Raw genomic sequence first — 27,288 nt, forward strand, 5'->3', positions numbered from 1 at the left:
AAAACAAACGCATAATGTTTGGATACAGTGTTCTGCTTCACACAGTCATGTTGTTTTAAATATCCAGGTGTAATGTTGCAAAGTGATGTGAAATGGAATGAGCATGTGGAGACTGTGGTAGGGAAGATGAATAGTCAACTCTAGTTTATGGGGAGAATTTTAGGAAAGTGTGGTTCATCTGTGTGACCTGTTCTTGAGTACCACTTGAGTGTCTGGGATCCATATCAGATTGGATTAAAGGGAGACATTGAGAGAGTTCAGAGGGAGGCTGCTACGTTTTTTACCGGTATGTTTGAACGACATGTAAGTGTTGTGGATGTGCTTCAGGAATTCAACACTATTGAGAAAATTTAGAGAACTGGCATTTGAAGCTGACTGCTGAATGATTCTACTGCTTCCAACATAAATTGTGTGTAAGGACCATGAAGATAAGATACAGGAAACTAGGACTCATATGGAGGAATACAGGCAGTCGTTTTTCCCTTGTTCTATTTGTGAGTGGAACAGGAAAGGAAATAAATAGCAGTGGTACAGAGTACCCTCTACTGTGCACCATAAGTTGGTTTGCAGAGTATCTATGTAGATGTAAATGTAGAACTGTTTATCTCTTTGAACTGAGTGACAGTCATGTTCAGTTAACTAGAACTAAGGAAAACTTATGGCTAATAATACTAGCCCACTGCTGGATCTGAGCTATGATGATGTTGCCATCATAGTCAGCTACCACAGAATGGGGCAAGGAGCACTGCATTCTGACATAAATAGACTTACAGCAGCACAAGTGCATGCAACGTCTTGAGGGTGTGTCGTCACTGACATCTCTCATTAGTGACTGTGTTTCTCTTATGAGGTACCAACTTTAAACTGGGACCTCACTCTTTGACACCATAGCATGCGAATTGTTCCTATTGAGAAATACTCACTCCAGCTCAAATGCTGTTTGATCTCATATATGATTGTATTTTCGTTAGTAAACATCGGTGTGGTACTAAGCCAAATGCTTTTTGGAACTCCATAAGCAGTGCATTCATCTGAATGCCTTGATTCATGGTTTTCAGGCTGTCAACTGAGAGAAGAACAAGTTGGGTCTTGTATGATTGATGTTTTCAGAATCAATCCTGGTTGGCATGGAAAAGGACATACCATTCCAGATACTTCACTGTTTGGGCTCAGAATTTGTTCTAGGGTTGTGAATCACTTTTGCTACCCTTTTTGAAGACAACTGTGACCTGTGCTTTCTTCCAATAACTGTGCATGGGGTTTTGCTCAAGGAATCTATGGTATGTTATGGTTAAAATGGATGCTAGTGTGTTAGTAAGAATGTTGTATACAACAAAAAAATCAAAAACGCTTCCAGAACAAGTACTTCTGAAGCTGGCCTTCCAATACATAACTAGATGCTTGACATCTGCCACAAAACCATTTAAATGCTACTGTCTTCTCTCTTACTCCTCCCCCCTCCCTCCCACTCAACTGTTGAACAGTGCCTTCTTTTAATCAAATGTTTATTTTCTCTCACATTTTTTTTTCTCCATATGTATTTCTGTCACGTCTTGCTCATCTATCATCCTATTCATTTCCTTCATTTAATATTTTATTTTCCATTCTGTTTACTCACTTATGTCTCTGTTCTCTCCTTTTCCATTTCTGCCTACATCCTACAGCCTTTATCAGCAAAAGAGAGACAGAGAAACACATATTATTCATACATGAAAGCAAGCACACCTCACACACACGTGACCATCAACTCTGGCAGCTCAGGCCATAATGCAGCTATCATGTGGGATGGCAGCAGCAATCTGGCAGGGGCATGGAAGGGAACTGGATAGTAGTGTATGGGAGGGCTACAGAGGAATACTGTCTGGCAGAGCGTGCAGAGACTAGAATGCCAACAGGTGCAGTGTCAGAAGGCTGTGGGGAAGGGAGGTAGAAAAAAAGGAGCAAAAAGGAGAGGAGCGGGGAAAGATGGACGGGTGCATGGGCAGAGGTTGACAAACAAAGAGGCTTGGAGAGAGAATGGGGAGGAGATAGTAGGACACAGTGGGTGGAAACTGTTGGATGGCGGATGTGGGGTCAGTATGTTACCATAGGTTGAGGCCAGAATTCAAAGTTGAGGGCACTTTCTTTTATCTTTAGGATTCATTTGTTTTATAAACATTTGTACTGTGAACTAACTATGTAGCTTGAATTCTTAATGAACTGTCAATTCTGCACTGCACATTGTGATGTCAGATATCACAATAACACATTTTTCACATACAGTCTGTGTACAATGCCAACTTTCAGCAACTAGTCCTTATTGTATATGCACTACAATAGATTCTGTAAATGTTTGCTTATGAGCGATGATTTATATCTTCCTTTGATATGCTTTTTCCAACTAATCTTAGGTAATAGTATATGTACTTGTTCATAATACTTCATAGCATAGCCTTCTTCCATAGGTTAATACTGAAGCATGCTGCACTGAGAATGTCACATAAAATAATATGCACGAGTGTGTCTATGGTCACCATCAATGTTTAATCATTTATTATGTACGCTCACAGCTTCTAACATATCTCTTATCAAACAGAAAAGTTACACATTTATCATAAGTGTGTATCAGGATTAGATTTCAATACTGTGAAATTAACATATCTGAGAATTATGTTCTCTGTATATCATTAATAATTTCTCCAATCGGCCTTTAATTGTTATTAGCATATCTTCTTATTCAAACTATATAAGACAAGTGCATTGATATTTGAAAGCCACCTAATGCTAATATTTAAACACTTGAGAACCGATAAAACTTTTTTGCTCTCTTACATTAGCAAGAGAACCGTCTTCAAGAACATCTGGCAGAGGCCATTGCTAACTGCTGCAGATGGGGCAACAACTGCCATGAATTTGGTCGTCTAGGATCTATTACACCACTTGTTGGTTACATGGCCTCAAAGGATAAGGCTGTTCATCGGACCACAGCTTATGCCCTTCACCAGCTCTCAACTGATCCTTTTAACTGCATCACTATGCACCAAAGTGGAGTTGTGCCGGTAGTGTATTTACTTAAGTTTAAATTCAGATAAATTATAGATTGTATTAAGACAGACTCTGTTTTAAGTAACAGTTTTAACCCCTTAACATAAGGTCCCAAGTAATCTCATTGTTATTATTTTGACAGAAACTTAAAATCCAGAGTACACGTATCACTTGGTATGAGGGACTACCACAACTGTGATAATATGTTTCATCATTTGATGAAAACCACAACAGCTGCATTAAAATGATTTTTTAATGAAGACTAGTTTTGTGCCATTGTAGTCACAGCTTCAGTTAACAAACTGTCGACTTAAAGAAAATGCAATAACCATAATCAGAACCATTTTAAAACAAAACACCAAACTGATAAATTTGTGACTGACCTGTGAGACATATGGACCTTCAGTATGTAACATACTTAAAATTCCATAAGGGTAAATAATAGTCCCCTACCTTCCAGCACATTATTGTCACATAGACAGAATAAGCAAGCCTCATCCTAGGAAGACTGCACAGCAGTGCATGCACAGAAACCAGGAGAACTGAGTTAGTGAGCCAAGAGCCATCAATTAATACAAGAAGCAATGGAAAAGTGCCAAACTAAACCAATGTAAACATGTGGCTAAGCACTGAAAGAGAGTGAAACCCCATTAAAAAGACAGACAATAAGAAGGAGAAAAAAAAGAAGATGTCATGACAGCAGGTGTTAACAGCATTACAAGCATATTGTGAAAAGGAAAGTTGCTACTCACAATATAGCAGAGATGCTGAGTTGCAGATGGGCACTACAAAAAGACTGTCACAAAATAACTTTCGGCAAGTAAGGCCTTCATCAGAATTAGACAGCAAACACACGCATACACACTCACACAAACACAACTCACACACAAGTGACTGCAGTCTCAGGCAACTGAGGCCACACTGCGAGCAGTAGCACTGGTGCATGATGGGAGTGGCAACTGGGTGGGAGTAAGGAGGAGGCTGGGGCAGGGAGGGGGTGGGATAGTAGGGTAGGTATGGCAGAGAGTGGTGTGCTATTGGGGAGTGTGGAAGGATGAGGTAGAAAGAGGGTAGGACAGCTATGTGCAGTCAGGAGGTTAGACAGAGGGAGTGGAGAGTTGGTGAGGGGATAGCAGAAAAGGAGAAAAGTAAAAAAGACTGGGAGGAATGAGGGCTGTGTTGTGCTGAAATTTGAACAGAGAAGGGGCTTGTTGGGAGAGGACAATGACTAACGAAGGTTGAGGCCAGGAGGGTTACGGGAATGTAGGATATATTGCAGGGAAAGTTCCCACCTGTGAATTCAGAAAAGCTGGTGTTGGTGGGAAGGATCCATATGACAGAGGCTGCAAAGCAGTCATTGAAATGGAGGATGTCATGATTGGCAGCATGCTCAGCAACAGCGTGGTTCACTTGTTTGTTGGCCACAGTTTGTCAGTGGCCATTCATGCAGACAGACTGTTTGTTGGTTGTCATGCCCACATAGGATGCAGCACAGTGGTTGCAGCTTAGCTTGTAGATCACATGACTGGTTTCACAGGTAGCCTTGCCTTTGATGGGATAAGTGATGTTTGTGACCAGAGTGGAATAGGTGGTGGTGGTGGTGGGAGGATATATGGGAAAGGTCTTGCATCTAGATCTATTACAGGGGTATGAGCCATGAGGTAAGTGGTTGGGAGCAGAGGTCATGTAGGGATGGATAAATATATTGTTTAGGTTCAAGGGATGGTGGACTACCACTGTGGGAGGGGTGGGAAGGATAGTAGGCAGGACATTTCTCATGAAATATAATGGACAAAGGATAAATAATCTGCTTCATCTCTTGAAGCAGGGGGATGGGGGAGGGGGGTGCCATTGTCACGTACACTATGCCAGTCTCAGAGCAAACATCCTGTGCCATATTGGATGAAAATAGGAGGCCGTTGTCCAAAATGATAGTTTCTGAGGCCCCTTCAATGGTGACTATTTTCTGCGAGTGCTTATTGCCTCCACTGATGTGGTATTTTACATTTGAACCACATAAGGAAACTTGGAAAATGAGTCTATTACAATGACCAACATATCTCTCTGAAAAAGGAGCTGTTGAAGTCCAAATGGACGCATTCCCAAGAGCACTGCTATGTTGTCCATGCATGAAACCATTGCACAGCTAATGGCAGTGTGGATACATAACTCTCACAGGAGCTGGCTGCACTTTCAAAGTGCTGCATGATGCCGGGCCATTAGGCATGCTGACTTGCAAATGCTTTCATGCATGTTACCCCTCAGTGATCAGCATGCAGGAGCCTTATGACATGCTGACGCAGTGGCAGCAGGATGAGCCCGGCATTCATCATCATCTAGTGTCAGCCCTACTTTCTAGGGAAAAATATCTGTGGAGTTCTGGAGGAGAGTGGAGTGGAAGGTGTTCGACTAACCTTGACAAATGTACTTCATAACATTATGATAAAGCCTTCATTGATATCCTTCACAATTGCAGATGCAGTGACAGAAATCTCTTGTAGTCAATTTTGGAAGGTGTCATCTATTTGAAAGCACAGTGTTTCCCAAGAGTGAGGTGTGGGACCAGAACCTTAGGTAGCCTGAATAGGCCATCAGCATTGGTGTGTTGTGCTGTTGGTCAATAGTCCATTGAATAATTGTAATTGTTGAGGAACAGGATGTAGTATTGTAGACATTTTTTTTTTAAACTGGTTATTAGGACCAAACAAGGAAATTAATGAGTTATGGTATGATATGAGGAGAAATTTGATGCTATAAAAATGTATGGAATTTTTGGAAACTAAATATGTTAGTCAGGCTTCCTTGGTTTATTTATTTATTTATTTAGCAGTTGGCCTGAACTGAGTGTTTCAGACACATGTGCAATTATTGTTCATGCCACTCCATTTCTGAGAGAAACAATATCCTGATGCCATGTTAAGATGGATCAGTGGCCATGGTAAGACATTTTGATGAGTTGAAGGTCACCAGACCAGGAGCAGACTTGGGGTAATATTTTAACTTGCAAAAAGTCTCCTGTCACTGCTGTGACCATTCACATTTTGCCCCTTTCTTGCATAGATTATTAAGGGGCCTGGCAAACTTGTAAATTTTGCATAGTAATTTATTCTGTCAAGAAATGACTGGAAATCTTTTGAGTTCGTAGGTGCCAAGGTGTGTTTTATATATATAGAGGGAAACATTCCACGCGGGAAAAATATATTTAAAAACAAAGATGATATGACTTACCATACGAAAGCGCTGGCAGGTCGATAGAAACACAAACAGACACATACATACACACAAAATTCAAGCTTTCGCAACAAACTGTTGCCTCATCAGGAAAGAGGGAAGGAGAGGGAAGGACGAAAGGATGTGGGTTTTAAGGGACAGGGTAAGGAGTCATTCCAATCCTGGGAGCGGAAAGACTTACCTTAGGGGGGGAAAAAGGACGGGTATACACTCGCACACACACATATCCATCCACACATATACAGACACAAGCAGACATATTTAAAGACAAATATGTCTGCTTGTGTCTGTATATGTGTGGATGGATATGTGTGTGTGTGCGAGTGTGTACCCGTCCTTTTTTCCCCCCTAAGGTAAGTCTTTCCGCTCCCGGGATTGAAATGACTCCTTACCCTCTCCCTTAAAACCCACATCCTTTCGTCCTTCCCTCTTTCCTGATGAGGCAACAGTTTGTTGCGAAAGCTTGAATTTTGTGTGTATGTATGTGTCTGTTTGTGTTTCTATCGACCTGCCAGCGCTTTCGTATGGTAAGTCACATCATCTTTATATGTATATAAAAATAGAGGGAAACATTCCACGTGGGAAAAATAAATCTAAAAACAAAGATGATGTGACTTACCGAACGAAAGTGCTGGCAGGTCGATAGACACTCAAACAAACACAAACACACACACACAAAATTATAGCTTTCGCAACAAACAGTTGCTTCGTCAGTAAAGAGGTAAGGAGAGGGAAAGACGAAAGGAAGTGGGTTTTAAGGGAGAGGGTAAGGAGTCATTCCAATCACGGGAGCGGAAAGACTTACCTTAGGAGGAAAATAGGACAGGTATACACTCGCACACACACACACATATCCATCCACACATATACAGACACCTGTCATTCAACATCATCTTTGCCTCTTCACTTCCGCCTCGACTGACATCTCTGCCCAAACTCTTTGTCTTTAAATATGTCTGATTGTGTCTGTATATGTGTGGATGGATGTGTGTGTGTGTGTGTGTGTGCGAGTGTATACCTGTCCTTTTTTCCCCCTAAGGTAAGTCTTTCCGCTCCCGGGATTGGAATGACTCCTTACGCTCTCCCTTAAAACCCACATCCTTTCGTCTTGCCCTCTCCTTCCCCTCTTTCCTGATGAGGCAACAGTTTGTTGCGAAAGCTTGAATTTTGTGTGTGTGTTTGTGTTTGTTTGTGTGTCTATCGACCTGCCAGCGCTTTCGTTCGGTAAGTCACATCATCTTTGTTTTTAGATATATTTCCCATGTGGAATGTTTCCCTCTCTCTCTCTCTCTCTCTCTCTTTCTCTCTCTCTCTCTCTCTCTCTATATATATATATATATATATATATATATATATATAACAGAGGGAAACATTCCACGTGGAAAAAATATATCTAAAAAGAAAGATGATGAGACTTACCAAACAAAAGCGCTGGCAGGTCGATAGACACACAAACAAACACAAATATACACACAAAATTCAAGCTTTCGCAACAAACTGTTGCCTCATCAGGAAAGAGGGAAGGAGAGGGAAAGACGAAAGGATGTGGGTTTTAAGGGAGAGGGTAAGGAGTCATTCCAATCCCGGGAGCGGAAAGACTTACCTTAGGGGGAAAAAAGGACAGGTATACACTCGCACACACACACATATCCATCCACACATACAGACACAAGCAGACATATTTGTCTGCAGACATATTTGTCTGCTTGTGTCTGTATGTGTGGATGGATATGTGTGTGTGTGCGAGTGTATACCTGTCCTTTTTTCCCCCTAAGGTAAGTCTTTCCGCTCCCGGGATTGGAATGACTCCTTACCCTCTCCCTTAAAACCCACATCCTTTCGTCTTTCCCTCTCCTTCCCTCTTTCCTGATGAGGCAACAGTTTGTTGCGAAAGCTTGAATTTTGTGTGTATATTTGTGTTTGTTTGTGTGTCTATCGACCTGCCAGCGCTTTTGTTTGGTAAGTCTCATCATCTTTCTTTTTAGATATATATAATAGAGGGAAACATTCCACGTAGGAAAAATATATCTAAAAACAAAGATGATGTGACTTACCAAATGAAAGTGCTGGCAGGTCGACAGACACACAAACATACACACAAAATTCAAGCTTTTGCAACAAACAGTTGCCTCATCAGGAAAGAGGGAAGGAGAGGGAAAGACGAAAGGATGTGGGTTTTAAGGGAGAAGGTAAGGAGTCATTCCAATCCCGGGAGCGGAAAGACTTACCTTAGGGGGAAAAAAGGACGGGTATACACTCGCACACACACACATATCCATCCACACATATACAGACACAAGCAGACATCTCACAAGCAGACATATTTAAAGACAAAGAGTTTGGGCAGATATGTCAGTCGAGGCAGAAGTGCAGAGGCAAAGATGTTGTTGAATGACAGGTTAGGTATGAGCGGCGGCAACTTGAAATTAGCGGAGATTGAGGCCTGGTGGATAACGAGAAGAGAGGATATATTGAAGAGCAAGTTCCCATCTCCGGAGCTCGGATAGGTTGGTGTTAGTGGGAAGTATCCAGATTACCCGGACGGTGTAACACTGCGCCAAGATGTGCTGGCCGTGCACCAAGGCATGTTTAGCCACAGGGTGATCCTCATTACCAACAAACACTGTCTGCCTGTGTCCATTCATGCGAATGGACAGTTTGTTGCTGGTCATTCCCACATAGAATGCATCACAGTGTAGGCAGGTCAGTTGGCAGATCACGTGGGTGCTTTCACACGTGGCTCTGCCTTTGATCGTGTACACCTTCCGGGTTACAGGACTGGAGTAGGTGGTGGTGGGAGGGTGCATGGGACAGGTTTTACACCGGGGGCGGTTACAAGGGTAGGAGCCAGAGGGTAGGGAAGGTGGTTTGGGGATTTCATAGGGATGAACTAAGAGGTTACGAAGGTTAGGTGGATGGCGGAAAGACACTATTGGTGGAGTGGGGAGGATTTCATGAAGGATGGATCTCATTTCAGGGCAGGATTTGAGGAAGTCGTATCCCTGCTGGAGAGCCACATTCAGAATCTGATCCAGTCCCGGAAAGTATCCTGTCACAAGTGGGGCACTTTTGTGGTTCTTCTGTGGGAGGTTCTGGGTTTGAGAGGATGAGGAAGTGGCTCTGGTTATTTGCTTCTGTACCAGGTCGGGAGGGTAGTTGCGGGATGCGAAAGCTGTTGTCAGGTTGTTGGTGTAATGCTTCAGGGATTCCGGACTGGAGCAGATTCGTTTGCCACGAAGATCTAGGCTGTAGGGAAGGGACCGTTTGATGTGGAATGGGTGGCAGCTGTCATAATGGAGGTACTGTTGCTTGTTGGTGGGTTTGATGTGGACGGATGTGTGAAGCTGGCCATTGGACAGGTGGAGGTCAACATCAAGGAAAGTGGCATGGGATTTGGAGTAGGACCAGGTGAATCTGATGGAACCAAAGGAGTTGAGGTTGGAGAGGAAATTCTGGAGTTCTTCTTCACTGTGAGTCCAGATCATGAAGATGTCATCAATAAATCTGTACCAAACTTTTGGGTTGGCAGGCCTGGGTAACCAAGAAGGCTTCCTCTAAGCGACCCATGAATAGGTTGGCGTACGAAGGGGCCATCCTGGTACCCATGGCTGTTCCCTTTAATTGTTGGTATGTCTGGTCTTCAAAAGTGAAGAAGTTGTGGGTCAGGATGAAGCTGGCTAAGGTAATGAGGAAAGAGGTTTTAGGTAGGGTGGCAGGTGATCGGCGTGAAAGGAAGTGCTCCATTGCAGCGAGACCCTGGACGTGCGGGATATTTGTGTATAAGGAAGTGGCATCAATGGTTACAAGGATGGTTTCTGGGGGTAACGGATTGGGTAAGGATTCCAGGCGTTCGAGAAAGTGGTTGGTGTCTTTGATGAAGGATGGGAGACTGCATGTAATGGGTTGAAGGTGTTGATCTACGTAGGCAGAGATACGTTCTGTGGGGGCTTGGTAACCAGCTACAATGGGGCGGCCGGGATGATTGGGTTTGTGAATTTTAGGAAGAAGGTAGAAGGTAGGGGTGCGGGGTGTCGGTGGGGTCAGGAGGTTGATGGAGTCAGGTGAAAGGTTTTGTAGGGGGCCTAAGGTTCTGAGGATTCCTTGAAGCTCCGCCTGGACATCAGGAATGGGATTACCTTGGCAAACTTTGTATGTGGTGTTGTCTGAAAGCTGACGCAGTCCCTCAGCCACATACTCCCGACGATCAAGTACCACAGTCGTGGAACCCTTGTCCGCCGGAAGAATGACGATGGACCGGTCAGCCTTCAGATCACGGATAGCCTGGGCTTCAGCAGTGGTGATGTTGTGAGTAGGATTAAGGTTTTTTAAGAAGGATTGAGAGGCAAGGCTGGAAGTCAGAAATTCCTGGAAGGTTTGGAGAGGGTGATTTTGAGGAAGAGGAGGTGGGTCCCGCTGTGACGGAGGACGGAACTGTTCCAGGCAGGGTTCAATTTGGATAGTGTCTTGGGGAGTTGGATCATTAGGAGTAGGATTAGGATCATTTTTCTTCGTGGCAAAGTGATACTTCCAGCAGAGAGTACGAGTGTAGGACAGTAAATCTTTGATGAGGGCTGTTTGGTTGAATCTGGGAGTGGGGCTGAAGGTGAGGCCTTTGGATAGGACAGAGGTTTCGGATTGGGAGAGAGGTTTGGAGGAAAGGTTAACTACTGAATTAGGGTGTTGTGGTACCAGATTGTATTGATTGGAATTTTGAGGTTTTGGAGGGAGTGGAGCTGGAAGTGGGAGATTGAGTAGATGGGAGAGACTGGGTTTGTGCGCAATGAGAGGTGGTTGAGGTTTGCTGGAAAGGTTGTGAAGGGTGAGTGAGTTGCCTTTCCGGAGGTGGGAAACCAGGAGATTGGATAGTTTTTTGAGGTGAAGGGTGGCATGCTGCTCTAATTTGCGGTTGGCCTGTAGGAGGATGCTCTGAATAGCCGGTGTGGATGTGGGAGAGGAAAGATTGAGGACTTTTATTAAGGATAGGAGTTGACGGGTGTGTTCATTGGCTGAGTTGATGTGTAGGTGAAGGATTAGGTGGGTGAGGGCAATGGATTGTTCAGTTTGGAACTGGTATAGGGACTGATGGAAAGTAGGGTTGCAGCCAGAGATGGGAACTTTAAGTGTGAGGCCTTTGGGGGTTATGCCAAATGTCAGACAAGCCTGGGAAAATAAAATATGCGAGCGTAATCTGGCTAGGGTGAAGGCATGTTTGCGGAGGGAGTGTAAATAAAACTTAATGGGGTTGTTGTGGGGGTGTTGTGAGGGTGACATGGTATTGAAGGTGGAAAGTTTAACATGAGGTTGAAATGAAAATGAAAGATAAAAATATATGGGGAGAGATAAAGGTGAACAAGAAAGCAACTGGAGACCTGGTATGAAAAAAGGCGAAAAAGTGTTGGTTGAGTTGATCCTGTGGTGAACTTGGGTTGGTAGACAGCAATGTGCATAAAGGTTAGGTGGTTGTGTTGCCGCTAAAACACGTTAAAGGACGGAGAAATTCGGGAAAATTTCGAAAAAACGTATTAAAATGAGTGGTGTTGTGGTGAAAGATTACGAAAATGGGGCTAAAAATTGTCTGACGAAGAAATAATGACGTTAAAACCTGTGGGGAGCGGCTAAAATGATCAGTGATGTGCGAAAAACGGAAGTGGAAATAAAGTGAAAGTTATTAGAACTGGCCAAAATGGTTGTTTAATACGTGAAAGCAGCTGTTATTGAACTAGGCCTACACTGTGATGCATTCTATGTGGGAATGACCAGCAACAAACTGTCCATTCGCATGAATGGACACAGGCAGACAGTGTTTGTTGGTAATGAGGATCACCCTGTGGCTAAACATGCCTTGGTGCACGGCCAGCACATCTTGGCACAGTGTTACACCGTCCGGGTAATCTGGATACTTCCCACTAACACCAACCTATCCGAGCTCCGGAGATGGGAACTTGCTCTTCAATATATCCTCTCTTCTCGTTATCCACCAGGCCTCAATCTCCGCTAATTTCAAGTTGCCGCCGCTCATACCTCACCTGTCATTCAACAACATCTTTGCCTCTGCACTTCTGCCTCGACTGACGTATCTGCCCAAACTCTTTGTCTTTAAATATGTCTGCTTGTGAGATGTCTGCTTGTGTCTATATATGTGTGGATGGATATGTGTGTGTGTGCGAGTGTATACCCGTCCTTTTTTCCCCCTAAGGTAAGTCTTTCCGCTCCCGGGATTGGAATGACTCCTTACCTTCTCCCTTAAAACCCACATCCTTTCGTCTTTCCCTCTCCTTCCCTCTTTCCTGATGAGGCAACTGTTTGTTGCGAAAGCTTGAATTTTGTGTGTATGTTTGTGTTCATTTGTGTGTCTGTCGACCTGCCAGCACTTTCATTTGGTAAGTCACATCATCTTTGTTTTTAGATATTTCAAGCTTTCGCAACGAACTGTTGCCTCATCAGGAAAGAGGGAAGGAGAGGGAAAGACGAAAGGATGTGGGTTTTAAGGGAGAGGGTAAGGAGTCATTCCAATCCCGGGAGCGGAAAGACGTACCTTAGGGGGAAAAAAGGATGGGTATACACTCGCGCACACACACACATATCCATCCACACATATACAGACACAAGCAGACATATGTCTGCTTGAATTTTGTGTGTATGTTTGTGTTTGTTTGTGTGTCTATCGACGTGCCAGCGCTTTCGTTTGGTAAGAGATATATATATTCTATGGCTTCGTTATATTGCTGGGTCATTAGAAGTCCTTTCCAGTTCATTATGCAGCCAAAGGATGCTTCTTGTTCTTGAAAAAATTACACTTTTTTATGTTCACACTTTTGTATGTTGTTGTCTGGAACAGAACACTTAAGTCCACAAGATATTGTTCTTCTGTAGCACCACTTACTAATATATTGTCCAGATCACTGACTGTGTTCAGAACATTTTCAATCAGCTGCTCCAAAATCATTCGAAATTGCTGGTGCACTAACAATTCTGAAAGGCAAACTGCTGTATCTGTATATTCGTAATCGAGTGGTGGTGACCATGCACTGGTGGGATTGCTTGTCTATTGGCAATTGTAAACGTGCTTCGGATAGATCAATTTTAGAGGAGTACTGATAGTCGTGAGGTCTTTTGGCCTTGGATTTAGGTATACATCAACTTCTGCTTGGCACTTATAGTTGATTTGAAGGCATCATAGACACGTAGCGAGCCACTGGTTTTTTTTGTAACACTACCAGTGGTATTGCCCATTAACTGGATACGACAATGTGTGGATGTATTGCTAAGCCAGGCAATCTAATTTGGAGTTGAGGTCATCTCTTAATGCTGCTGGCATTAGTCTATCTCTGAAGAAGTCCCCCAGGGGAGAGATTTATGAGGGAGGGGAGCAGGTCAGAAGAAAGCAGGATACAGTCAGACTAACCAAAAATTTTATGTTCTTCTTACGATTAGCAAATACATTTTTTGTACAGTTGGCAGCATAGGCTTTGCCTGATGCATCACCAGGTTACTGCTGACGACACGCATTCTTCAGTCTACTCTTTGCATTCTCAACTCAGTGTTATGTCTGTTGTACTCTGCAGAAGTAAGTATTATTTTCGTTGGTTTGGTATGTTGTGGAGATGTCTGGTAAAAGAAGATTGTATAATGAAGAATATATTAAGTATGGATCACTGGGGTAACCCACACTTACTGCATCAGTTGTACCGGTAGCTCATTGTCCGTCAAAGTTAAGCGGGATGCTAGGTGCCAGCGCATAACATGTTGTTCAATCAGCCCGTGCTGGCAACCAGGAGCCAAGCTAGGACACCAGAAGCCGGCACCTACAGACAGTGTCGACAGCTGTGCGTCCAGAGTGGTGCATGCAGCTGCCATCCAGCTCCACCATGTGGAAATATCTATTCCCCCCCCCCCCCCACTGTTTGTCTAACTGGTACCAACTTGGCAATGTACAAGAATGATGTATTGAACATGTTTGTGTTTTCAGTATTAAGTGATTGTAGTTTTACTGGCATAGGGCCAAGCTGGACATGGTGTTGAGGGTCTGTTAATAAGGCCTCAACCTTTGCCGGCCAATCTGCCTCCATTCCCCACCTACAATGCCACCACCAAAGAGTGAGACTCATGTGAAAAATGTCTAGGGCAACACTTTACAGCCTTTTAGCTAATAGACCAAACTCCATTAAAGCTTGTGACGGAGCAAGCTGGGATCTTTCTACTTCCTCTCTTGTTTTGCCATCTGACTCCTTAAATTCATTTTATTTTCATTTTTGCCTAATTACCACTAACATACATGAGTATAATCTGCATTTCCATAAAAGAGAAAGTTTGGCCATCAGTCTTAAGGAATATAACACCAGGTTTAGTTTTGTGTATGTAATTAATTTCCTAATTTATTTCGACTATTCCTAGTTAACCCTCAAGCAGGCACGCTGATTTTCGTAACACGAGTGGGCGTGTGGCACACTTTGTACACATATAGTCAAAAGCAGTCATTATGCTACCAAGGGAAACAAAAAAAAATGGTTCAAATGGCTCTGAGCACAACGGGACTTAACTTCTGAGGTCATCAGTCCCCTAGAACTTAGAACAACTTAAACCTAACTAACCTAAGGACATCACACACATCCATGCCCCCGAGGGAAACATGTATGAGCTAAATCACAGTTTAATTTTAGTTTATTTAAACAACAATACAAGGAACTTATACTAAATCAGTAATTTACTATTTGTTTAAACAAGTAAGAAACTTTCATATCATTCTATTGCTGCAGCTGACATAACAATCTATTCCAACACTTTTTTAAGCACATACTGAATAAAAACACTTTTTCATTGCAATATAAAAGGACAAAGGCTTTATGTATTGAAGAAGTATCAGTTATCACAAAGTTTCTTCTATCTACACAATTAATTGTCTTGTGCATTTTTGGGAAATGTTTTACACTTCTCACATGTATACACTGTTTCTACATGTCCTTTGCAAACAAAGCAATAGCATGAGCTACAGCTTACAGTAGTAGATGTGTTTCTTGCTCATCCACACATCACACAGTGACCTCTTTTCATGCTGGTAGACACCTCAGTTCTTTCAGCATATTGATCTTTCTATTTCATGAGGAAAACTGCAATGCCGGCAGGAAGTGAAGGACCATTACCTCTTTCCACTAGTTGAGGCTTCATAAGAGACAGTGCTAAATCTTTAAAGAAAATTCTTCTCGTCTTTTTTGGATTTGTCTCATTTGCATGTAAGATTATTTGAGCATTGATTCCTGCTATATCCATTAGAGCATAGAACACAACCAATGGCAATCTTCTTGTCACATGTGCAACGGAATATGCACCTCCCCATTGGTAGACTGTGTCGACTCCTCCCTTTGTTATATTGTAATCCAAAATTATATCTGGTTTACCTGTAACTTCATCAATGGTTCCAAAATCATGCATAGTTGAAAGGAATAGAACTGCCTTGTTTTGTTTCAGCAAATACGAAACTAGTGTCATATCATTCTGAAAACCAAATAAAGAGGAGTCGATAGCCCTACATTTCCCAGGTAAAAACTTCTTGTGGGATCTCGCGTTTGTTTTCCCTCTATGTGCCAATGCATGTTAGAAGCTTTTTCAAAACGGAATAGGCTAAGGTATAGCTAGTGTACCAATTATCCATTATAACGTTTCTTCCAAAGCATTCAGCGTGAGTAACTAGCCTTCCTACAATTTCACAGGGAGAATTAGGAACATCGTATGGTCCTTTATGTTGTTTTCCACAACACACTTCAATATTACTAGTGAAGAATGCTTTAGCTACCGCTAAAACAAAATTCTTTATGCTGTGCTTCACTTGTTTTTTCGGGATATACTGAACAAAAGAACAGCGACCCTGGAAAGCTTGCAACTTTTCATCTGCTGTCACAAATTGTCCTATAAGCATTCCTGCACCTCACCACAAAGGCATCTGATACTTGCCTTATTGCAGCAAGTTTATCAGTTACTCTTATTTCTTGCCTTGTACTCTTGTTGTCAAAATGGATAGATCATAAAAGGAACAGAAATCTTCTGTAGTTCATCACAGCTCTCGTAATGTCCACATCTGCTGCCACAGTTCCATGACATTTGTGTGGTTGGCTTTCTCAGTCCCAATGAGATACAGCAATCCCAATAATGCCATTATTTCACACATTCTAGTTCCCTTAGCATTCCTTTCTCTGGTAAATTGTACACATTGTTTCTTAGATTGAATGTATATGTTTGTGTATTTTACAATTTCATCAATCATTTCCAGGCTAAGTATTGTCCATAAAGCCTCCGTTTCACTTGTGACTCCTCTGGCAACACGTGTAGTTTCAGGGAATATTTTCACAATATTCTGTCTTTTTGTTTTCGAAGTCACATTAGGACATATTTTATTCCATTTACAAGTTTAGTCCCTCCCAATAAAAATACCACCTTTGGAGAGGGGCTCTTCACTCATCATCTGAATCGTGGACTTGAACAGAATCTGAATCGTGGTCACTTCATGTCATAAATTCCTCTTCTTCTTGAGAATCATCATCATTTTCGTTGTCTGGCACCGTACAGAGTTGAACTCTGGATCCTCGTTGAGTAAACAATCAAGTTTGTTGTCTGTCAGCTTTGATCTCACTATGCACAGTGATATAACCACTTGTTATGTGTTACGTTTTAATTTAATTTACTGTAGCTCAAGTGAACCTATGGCAACACAACTTCTCACTATGCTAGCTTAAACAATAATGCAGGAATAGGTAGGAGCTTGCTATTGTAAAACAATAATGGAACTGTGCACTACAATGTTATTTGCAGTTGGTGCATTTTATACCACAGGTGCGCCCGCTCGAGGGTTGATATCTTTTGTTATAAAATGAAATCAATATTTGTTTTATGACTTTGATTCTATTGTTGACTTTGCAAACAAATATAAATTCTGTAATAATTATAAATATTTTGAAGAAGAACTACTAGGATTCTTAAAGTATTTATTTGGCTCTATTTGAAAACATATTAGCAAAACCAGCCCCTAATTAATTCCAAAATAATTACCAGGTTTGTCAAAAGTATTGTTTGTATAACTATATCTGTTAATTTCATTATTTAAACAAATAATTTGTGGTAGCTGAAACTGTTAAAAAGAAGGAATTTTTCAATGTATTCAGTTAATTGAATGAGTTATTTTTTAATTGTAATTTCTGTATCTTAAACAACGAACAATGTATAGTTTCAGTGCCTATTACTGTGAGGTTATATAAAGGCCCGATTTTTGGTCCCGAGACAGTCAGTCCACCGACGATTTTCAGAGGGAAATTATGTACTGTTTCAAGTAACAACAATGCATCAACTTAAGAGTGGAATTAGTGTAACACAAATAGGCCTTGCTGTGGGTTAAAACAATGACAGTGTCTGTTCAATTTATTAGAGAAATAGTGTCACATGTTCCTTAAAATCCTGCAGGAACTGTGAACTGTGTGGTTAGGATTTTACTGCTCACGGATGTTCAACAGCAAATTATTGTAGCAGTATGCTGATGTTTGCCTGCAACCTATTAATGAGGCTCAACATTTACCAGTAGTGAACTGGCCATATAATTGTGTAATATTGGGGGGTAGTGAACAGTGAAAGTAAAGAAGTGTGAAATGCATCTTTGCAACTGTCGGCTACATCATTTACAGTACTCAGTGTTGAACTTCCAGCCCCCATTTTTCAGCAAGTATAACAATGCAATACGTTGAAATCGAGGACTATCAACGCAGAAATAAAGCAGATGCATGTCACAAGCTCTTTCTCTGTTGTGAATCTCCCCACAAATGAATCACATGTTTGGGAAGTTAGCACGCTTTTGGAGCCTGTATTTCTGTCATTTGATTAAATATGTTGTTTCCTGATTCCTATCCAACAAGTATACCCACGTGATTTCCGAAAGAGTGAAGTTTTATCAGTGCAGAAATCAACCCCATAAATCTTATCACACTTGGGCTGTGGAAATGCTGGAGTTAAGTTGTAAGTGTCACTTTGTTATCACTAAATACAGTAACCTTATGTAGATACTATGGCTAGACATGCTACTATATGGGTAATCTCAAATAAGGAGCTTTGACTAAGTGCATAGCGAATAGAGGATCCTCAGTCATAAGAAGTACTCAAGATTGCAAAGGCACTTGAAGTTTCTCATGCCATTAGCAATCAATTAGTTTCCTGGGCTGATATAGCCACAGTCAATTCAGACAGCAACAGGGAGATGCAGCCTAGCATGGCCTTGGAAGTGAAGGTCACGGTGGTGCAGTGTATTCCACACAGACACAGCCACCGCAGAAAACTTCCCACAAGTCCCTGCCCTCTTGCCCAGCCTGTTTTGTTCAACACAACCAATCAGCCCACCTGCAGATTGGGCATCATGCCATATATGCCATAAGAATGGTTATATTGCAATTGTAAGAACTGCTCGGTGTGCTTCAGTGGCGCCATTCACATCTCAACCCCTGGACATTAATATTATTGGTAAAAGTTTTTTTCCAAGTAAAACAAAACACTCCTAATCTCTCAACATGAGACAATCTGATTAATGTAGTCAGTGATGCTTGTGGAGGTACTGCAACTGTTTCTAATAAACTGTTCGGTGATATGTGTAGTGATGGGACTCTCTCAAGCCTTCAGGTGGATACAGGTACAGCAGCCTCACTACTGAATTCTAATACTTACCTAAGCCCTAATTCCCCTCAGCTGTCAACTACTTTATGTCATGTTGTTAGTTACAATAGACAGCACATTCTGCTTCTTGGCCAGTTTACTGCAGAAATGATGTAAAAACCAGTGGTTTAGCTAGTTACTTTTCTAGTAATGGACAGTGCGATTGCAGAAAATTTGTTTGGTTTGGGAGCTTTCCAGGCTTTTGGATTCACAGTCTCAGATTACATTCATTTAGTGTCAGATCTTGCACCCTGTCAAGAGTTGGGTGATTTATGCAATGAATATTTGTCCTTTATTGCCCAGCCTCAGCAAAGCTACTGACCATGTAGCACACCTTACTTTCAAATCTAAGGTGCAACCCTGTTTTTTTCCTGCCAGACCTGTACCACTTTCACTTTACACTTAATTGAAGGAGGAATTATACATATTGACAGCTTGAGGCATCATGGAACCCATTTCGTCCAGTCAATGGGCTACACCTTACGTCGTTATCAAGAAGCCGGCGGGCAAACTGTCTTTGTGGTGACTTTAAGGCAACAGTCATTTTACAGTCTGTGGTTGATATATATCCCATTCCTTGTCCAGATGAAGTTATAATGAAGCTGGTAGGCCGACAATATTTTACAAGGCTCGATTTTTGGAAGTATATTTATAGGGTGACAATTATTGAACTATATGAAATAAAATCATCATAACTTCTGAACGGTTTGCTTTAGGATGTTCAGAATGCATGGTTGGCCATGGGACATCGTGGGAATTAGTATGATTTGGTTTAGCGACAAAGCCCACTTTCATTTGAATGGATTCATCAATAAGCAAAATTGGTGCATTTGGGGGACTGAGAACCCGCATTTCATGATCGAGAAGTCTCTTCACCCTCAGCAGGTGACTGTGTGGTGTGCAAAGTCCAGTCATTGGATAATCAATGTGATATACCTTGATGGCATGGTGACTGAACAGTACTTAAAGGTTTTAGACAATGATTTCATCCTCATTATCCAAAGCGACCCTGATTTTGACAAGATGTGGTTCATGTAAAATGGAGCTCAAACACATCAAAGCAGGAGAGTATTCGATGTCCTGGAGGAGCACTATGGGGACCACATTCTGGACCTGGGGTACCCAGACGCCACTGGCAAGGACTTCGTTGGCCACCATATTCTCTAGATCTGAACACATGTGACTCCTTTACGTGGGGCTATATTAAAGCCAAGGTGTACAGCAATAGCCCCAAAACCATTGCTGAGCTGGAAACAGCCATTCAGGAGGTCATCGATATTCTGACTTTTCAGCGGGTCATGCAGAATTTCACTATTTGTTTGCATGACATCATCACCAATGATGGCAGGCGTATCAAACATGCCGTAACCTAAATCCAAATATCTGTAGTGACATTTACGTGTTGAATAAAGTGTGTGCATGCCACAGGATTTGTGCTTTTTTACATATAGTTCAATAATTGTCACCGTGTACAAATGCCACTTGATGAAGAATAACGCCAGCTTCTTGCTGTGAATACACTGTATGGGCTCTACAAGTACAACCATTTGGTTTTTAGCACTGGAAGCACACCTGCCATTTTTCACCATTATTCAGTGTATTCAATGTTGTATCAATTACCTTAACAACATTGTCACTACCATTCTCACTGCCAAGGACCATTTTTACAACCTTCAACTTTCGTTTCAGGCCTCTTGTGATGCAGGTCTTAAGTGTAATTTGGAAAAGTCACCTTTCTGCCAAACCATCTGTCATATACTTGGGACACAATATCTCTTAGGATTCAGCCAACTGACAGCCACATAGCAACATTGCAGATCTCACACGCCACTCAAATGTGAAGGAGCTTCCAAGCATTCTCAGGCAAAGTCGCATATTACTGCAGGTTCCTCCCACAGGCAGTTCGGTTTCCTATCCTCCTTATCAGCTGCTTAAAAAACTTGTGACAGTTGAGTGGGTCCCTGCCTGGACCTTTTGCATTAAAGAAATTGAAAGATGATTGGTGTTCCACCCTGTGCTTGGCCACCTATCAGCCAGGGCTCCACCTTGTGGTTGCAACGAATGCTTCACAATTTTGCGTGGGAGCTGTGTTGTCTCATCTTCATGCTGATGGTTCAAAGCAGCCCACTGCTTTTGCATCGAAGACACTGAATGATGTGCAGAAGAATTACTCTCAAACAGAGAAGGAGGCTCTTGCTATTATTAATGCTGTCAAGAAGTTTTTTGTGTTTCTATGTGGCATTAAGTTTCATCTGGTGACTGATCACACACCATTAGTGACCCTTTTTGGTTCCACAACCCACTTGCCTGACTAGACAGTCCATAGACTGCAACAGTGGGCCCTGTCTCTTAACACTTGGGAGACTAAGCATAAGCACAGGTCAGGCCACAACTCTGTGTTAAAAAGACCGCATCTGAGTGCAAATCAAGCCACAATTTTCTTGACTGGACTCATTTCATATGAGAACAATGTTTGAACATTTTGCTAACCGTCCCTTGACTGATGCTGCCTTCTGTTGTCAATTTATAGAATTATAATGGAAGAAACATTAGCAAATGTAGCAGCTGCTCTCAAGAATAATTGAGCCAAAAATTTCGTGCATGTACTCATTAGGTTTCATAGTTTGCTATAATTCTGCTACAAATATGCCACATTTATCATGTGAGCAAGAAATTATGGTGGCTTACGTGGAAGTAATTATACAACAACTCACCTCGCACTTTTTTATTGGGAGGCTAATTATATTTTCTCCCATCATTATTTTAGAATTTATAATCTGTTAAAGAACTAAATATGAAAAATAAATCTCTTTTAGTATGTATTACTCTTGAAGATAAATCAGTTACATGTGTGCCAGTAATGCTTTAAATAATGGCATAAATGGCTAATTCTCCTAGGCCCAATATTCTTCTAAGTGGATAGTCTCCAAGGTGCTAAGAGATGCAATTATGATACTCATTTCTGGCCTAAATCTCAAAATTCAAATGCAGTTGCCTGACCTAATTTGCAGCTTTACTGTATGGTTCAATGATAATGGTGTCCTCTTGGGTAAAGTATTCCGGAGGTAAAATAGTCCCCCATTCGGATCTCCGGGCGGGGACTACTCAAGAGGACGTCGTTATCAGGAGAAAGGAAACTGGCGTTCTACGGATCAGAGAGTGAAATGTCAGATCCCTTAATCGAGCAGGTGGGGTAGAAAATTTAAAAAGGGAAATGGATAGGTTAAAGTTAGATATAGTGGGAATTAGTGAAGTTAGGTGGCAGGAGGAACAAGACTTTTGGTCAGGTGAATACAGGGTTATAAATACAAAATCAAATAGGGGTAATGCAGGAGTAGGTTTAATAATGAATAAAAAAATAGGAGTGCAGGTAAGCTACTACAAACAGCATAGTGAACACATTATGTGGCCAAGACAGACATGAAGCCCATGCCTACTACAGTAGTGCAAGTTTATATGCCAACTAACTCTGCAGATGATGAAGATATTGATGAAATGTATGATGAGATAAAAGAAATTATTCAGGTAGTGAAGGGAGACAAAAATTTAATAGTCATGGGTGACTGGAATTCAAGAGTAGGAAAAGGGAAAGAACGAAACATAGTAGGTGAATATGGATTGGGGGTAAGAAATGAAAGAGGAAGCCGTCTGGTAGAATTCTGCACAGAGCATAACTTAATCATAGCTAACACTTGGTTCAAGAATCATAAAAGAAGGTTGTATACATGGAAGAAACCTGGAGATACAAAAAGGTATCAGATAGATTATATAATGGTAAGACAGAGATTTAGGAACCAGGTTTTAAATTGTAAGACATTTCCAGGGGCAGATGTGGACTCTGACCACAATCTATTGGTTATGAACTGTAGATTAAAACTGAAGAAACCGCAAAAAGGTGGGAATTTAAGGAGATGGGACCTGGATAAACTGACTAAACTAGAGATTGTACAGAGTTTCAGAGAGAGCATAAGGGAACACTTGACAGGAATGGGGGAAAGAAATACAGTAAAAGAAGAATGGGTAGCTCTGAGGGATGAAGTAGTGAAGGCAGCAGAGGATGAAGTAGGTAAAAATACGAGGGCTAGTAGAAATCCTTGGGTAACAGAAGAAATATTGAATTTAACTGATGAAAGGAGAAAATATAAAAATGCAGTGAATGAAGCAGGCAAAAAGGAATACAAATGTCTCAAAAATGAGATTGACAGGAAGTGCAAAATGGCTAAGCAGGGATGGCTAGAGGACAAATGTAAGGATGTAGAGGCTTATCTCACTAAGGGTAAGATACATACTGCCTACAGGAAAATTAAATAGACCTTGGGAGAAAAGAGAACCACTTGTATGAATATCAAGAGCTCAGATGGAAACCCAGCTCTAAGCAAAGAAGGGAAAGCAGAAAGGTGGAAGGAGTATATAGAGGGTCTATACAAGGGTGATGTACTTGAGGACAATATTATGGAAATGGAAGAGGATGTAGATTAAGATGAAATGGGAGATACAATACTGCATGAAGAGTTTGACAGAGCACTGAAAGATCTGAGTCGAAACAAGGCCCCGGGAGTAGACAACATTCCATTAGAACTACTGACGACTTTGGGACAGCCAGTCCTGACATAACTCTACCATCTGGTGAGCAAGATGTGTGAGACAGGTGAAATACCCTCAGACTTCAAGAAGAATATTATAATTCCAATCCCAAAGAAAGCAGGTGTTGACAGATGTGAAAATTACCGAACTATCAGTTTAATAAGTCACAGCTGCAAAATACTAACGCGAAATCTTTACAGACGAATGGAAAAACTGGTAGAAGCTGACCTCGGGGAAGACCAGTTTGGATTCCGTAGAAATATTGGAACACGTGAGGCAATACTGACCTTATGACTTATCTTAGAATAAAGATTAAGGAAAGGCAAATCTACATTTCTAGCATTTGTAGACTTAGAGAAAGCTTTTGACAATGTTGACTGAAATACTCTCTTTCAAATTATGAAGGTGGCAGGGGTAAAATAAAGGGAGCGAAAGGCTATTTACAATTTGTACAGAAAACAGATGGCAGTTATAAGAGTCGAGGGGCATGAAAAGGAAGCAGTGATTGGGAAGGGAGTGAGATAGGGTTGTAGCCTCTCCCCGATGTTATTCAATCTGTATACTGAGCAAGCAGTAAAGGAAACAAAAGAAAAATTTGGAGTAGGTATTAAAATCCATGGAGAAGAAATAAAAACTTTGAGGTTCGCCGATGACATTGTAATTCTGTCAGAGACAGCAAAGGTCCTGGAAGAGCAGCTGAACGGAACGGACAGTGTCTTGAAAGGAGGATCTAAGATGAACATCAACAAAAGCAAAACGAGGATAATGGAATGTAGTCGAATTAAATCGGGTGATGCTGCGGGAATTAGATTAGGAAATGAGACACTTAAAGTAGTAAAGGAGTTTTGCTATTTGGGGAGCAAAATAACTGATGATGGTTGATGGAGAGAGGATATAAAATGTTAACTGGCAATGGCAAGGAAGGCATTTCTGAAGAAGAGAAATTTGTTAACATTGAGTATAGATTTAATTGTCAGGAAGTCTTTTCTAAAAGTATTTGTCTGGAGTGTAGCTATGTATGGAAGTGAAACGTGGACAATAAATAGTTTAGACAAAAAGAGAATAGAAGCTTTCGAGATGTGGTGCTAGAGAAGAATGCTGAAGATTAGATGGGTAGATCACATAACTAATGAGGAGGTATTGAATATAATTGGGGAGAAGAGGAGTTTGTGGCACAATTTGACAAGAAGAAGGGACCAGTTGGTAGGACATGTTCTGAGGCATAAAGGGATCACAAATTTAGCATTGGAGGGCAGCGTGGAGGGTAAAAATCATAGAGGGAGACCAAGAGATGAATACACTAAGCAGGTTCAGAAGGATGTAGGTTGCAGTAAGTACTGGGATATGAAGAAGCTTGCACAGGATAGAGTAGCATGGAGAGCTGCATCAAACCAGTCTCAGGACTGAAGACCACAACAACAACTACGACCCTAATTTTGATAAAGGTACGGTACTTTTTTTTAACTTAATGACAAAGTTTGGTGGACAGTGGATGAATTTTCTATTAACAGTTCTCACATCACTCAAGCCATCACTGCTGACACTGTTCTTTGTCAAGTGTGACGATATGTTCAATAAGAGTTGCCCAGGCACCCTCCAGCTCATGTACTAGATTGTATCCACATTTTCTTTTTTATCAAGACACAGACTCATGATGGTGTTCTTTTGTTATCCACAGAAAATGGTGTTCCACAAGTTCTAGCAGCTCTTCAATGTGACATTCTTCACCTTATGCATCATGATCATTGAGGAGTCTCATGCTTGCTGCCATGTCTGCTGGCCCAGGGTACATCAGGACATTGAACATTTAATTACTGCTTGATCTAAATGTGCAGGTTATCAGTCCTTGGACCAGAAATGTGATTCTCGATAGCCTGAGCTGTCACAGCTGTGGGAGTGTCCTTGTCAGCATTGCTGGCCCCTCTTTGGATGCTTACTGTTTGGTGGTCATCACCACCTCCTTCAGTTCCCATACATGTACATCATCAACTGTTGTTGCTCCACAATGGAAGCAACAGTGTGGGCTGTCACTTGTACCTTCTTCATCAAAGGTCTGCTCTACACAATGGTAACTGACAAGAGTCATCAATTCCTCTCTCAGATTGCTCATGATTTCTGTGCTCACCATGGTATACACCATACTCATGCATCCCCGTTCCACCCTCAGTTGACCGGGAAGGCAGAACACCTTATCTGCACTTTTAAGACACAGATGAAGAAGTATACTGATGACGCCCTTGCAGACATGGCCTCACACACTTCCCGAGTTGCTATAGGTCTATGACCAACAGTGAAAAGAGCCCAGTGGAACTCCTGCATTCCCACCAGCCATGCACAGTGCTGAATTTACTGTTGCCCTCACCACATCCTCCCAGGGCTCCTGCACGACATCCTGTATAGCTGGACCTCCTTTCTCACCTCCCCCTTGTGGCCCCTCCGCAGATTCTACCCCTTTATGTTACTATTCCTTGTCCACTCTTCTTTGTTCTCATTTCCAGCCTCCACCAGTTCATCAGTATAGCCATAGATAGCAATCACAGGGTCAGCTAGTGCTGGTTTTTCAGGAGCCATCCCCTGCCCCCCACCCTCAATGGCCAGAGGAAATTCCATGTGCAGCCGCCCATGGCAGGGCCCTCACCATCTGGGTAATTTCTGGCACTATTCTCCAATGAAGGCCAACATGGAGCTTTTCATGGCATGGAAGGCATCTGCTGACAGAAGGATATCGCCTTCCTGAACACTGAGCGCTGTCTCAGACAATGAGGGAGGGACAGTGGTGTGTCACTGGATGTGGCACTGTGTTACACGTACCCCAACAGGAGAAGACTGTGATAACCTGTGGTATCACATCAATCATACTGAAATCTCATTGTCCATCAATGTTCAGCAGAAAGTGTGGTGCTGGCCCATCACATGTTGTTCAATCAGCCCAATCCAGAGTACAGAAGCTACTCTCGGCCGCCAAGAGGTGGCACCTTCCGATAGCACTAACAGTTGTGCACAGCCACTGTCCAGTGCCACCATGTGGAAACATCTAATGTTTTTCTATTTAACCCTAGAGCAGAGTTCTCTCACTCTCATTCTGTAATGTTCCCTCCAATAGCTAACTTCACTCCTCTCACAGATCACTATTTGTCTAACAGGGACCAACCTGGCAATATATAAGGACGATGTATTGAATATGTTTGTGCTTTCAGCATGAAGTTACTGTATTTTTATTCGTTTTCTCTCATGAGTGTGTATTTTACTACGTTCATGTATACCGGAAAACACCATGTCCAACTGCCATAGTGTTTTACATACAATAATGTCCTCGGTAAAACTCACTGCAGCCTGTGTGTCTGGAATATTATCTAACAGCAAATCATCCAGTGTTTAAAAATCAACCAAAAAAGTTTTTTGTTGGAAACAGAAATTCTTTAAACTGCATGAAAATGGATCCTACTGGGATCTTCCTGCAGGAAATTGAGCAAGTTATTGACGTTCCATATGAAATTCGTCTCTTAACATCGAAAAAAAGAAATACTCTTACTATTGTGAGACGTCAATCAAACCTTCCATTCTTAAATCAACCAGAATTGTTTTCGAAGAATGTAGTTAGTGAAAAATGGGAAAAATACCTCTTCCAACAAGCAACATAGGCTTGAAGGAATGGCCCTGTATGTGAAAGATCAGCAAGTTAAAATGTCTCCATATTTTGTCTTGCAGCATGACAATTGTATTGATATAGCTGTATACTGTTGATCTGTGGATGAGAAGAAAATAATG

General features: G+C 41.8%; 1 protein-coding gene across 1 annotated transcript in view; it reads left to right on the forward strand.

The window, feature by feature from the left end:
• LOC126263295 (armadillo repeat-containing protein gudu) overlaps window positions 1–27,288 on the forward strand; it is a 174,129-nt gene that overhangs the window by 135,298 nt on the left and 11,543 nt on the right. The window contains exon 10 of the mRNA XM_049960382.1: window positions 2,817–3,038. Coding sequence (XP_049816339.1) covers window positions 2,817–3,038 — 222 coding nt within the window. The remainder of the gene's footprint in view (window positions 1–2,816; window positions 3,039–27,288) is intronic.

This window comes from Schistocerca nitens, chromosome 6, assembly GCF_023898315.1.
Source record: "Schistocerca nitens isolate TAMUIC-IGC-003100 chromosome 6, iqSchNite1.1, whole genome shotgun sequence".
Taxonomy (NCBI): Eukaryota; Metazoa; Arthropoda; class Insecta; order Orthoptera; family Acrididae; genus Schistocerca; species Schistocerca nitens.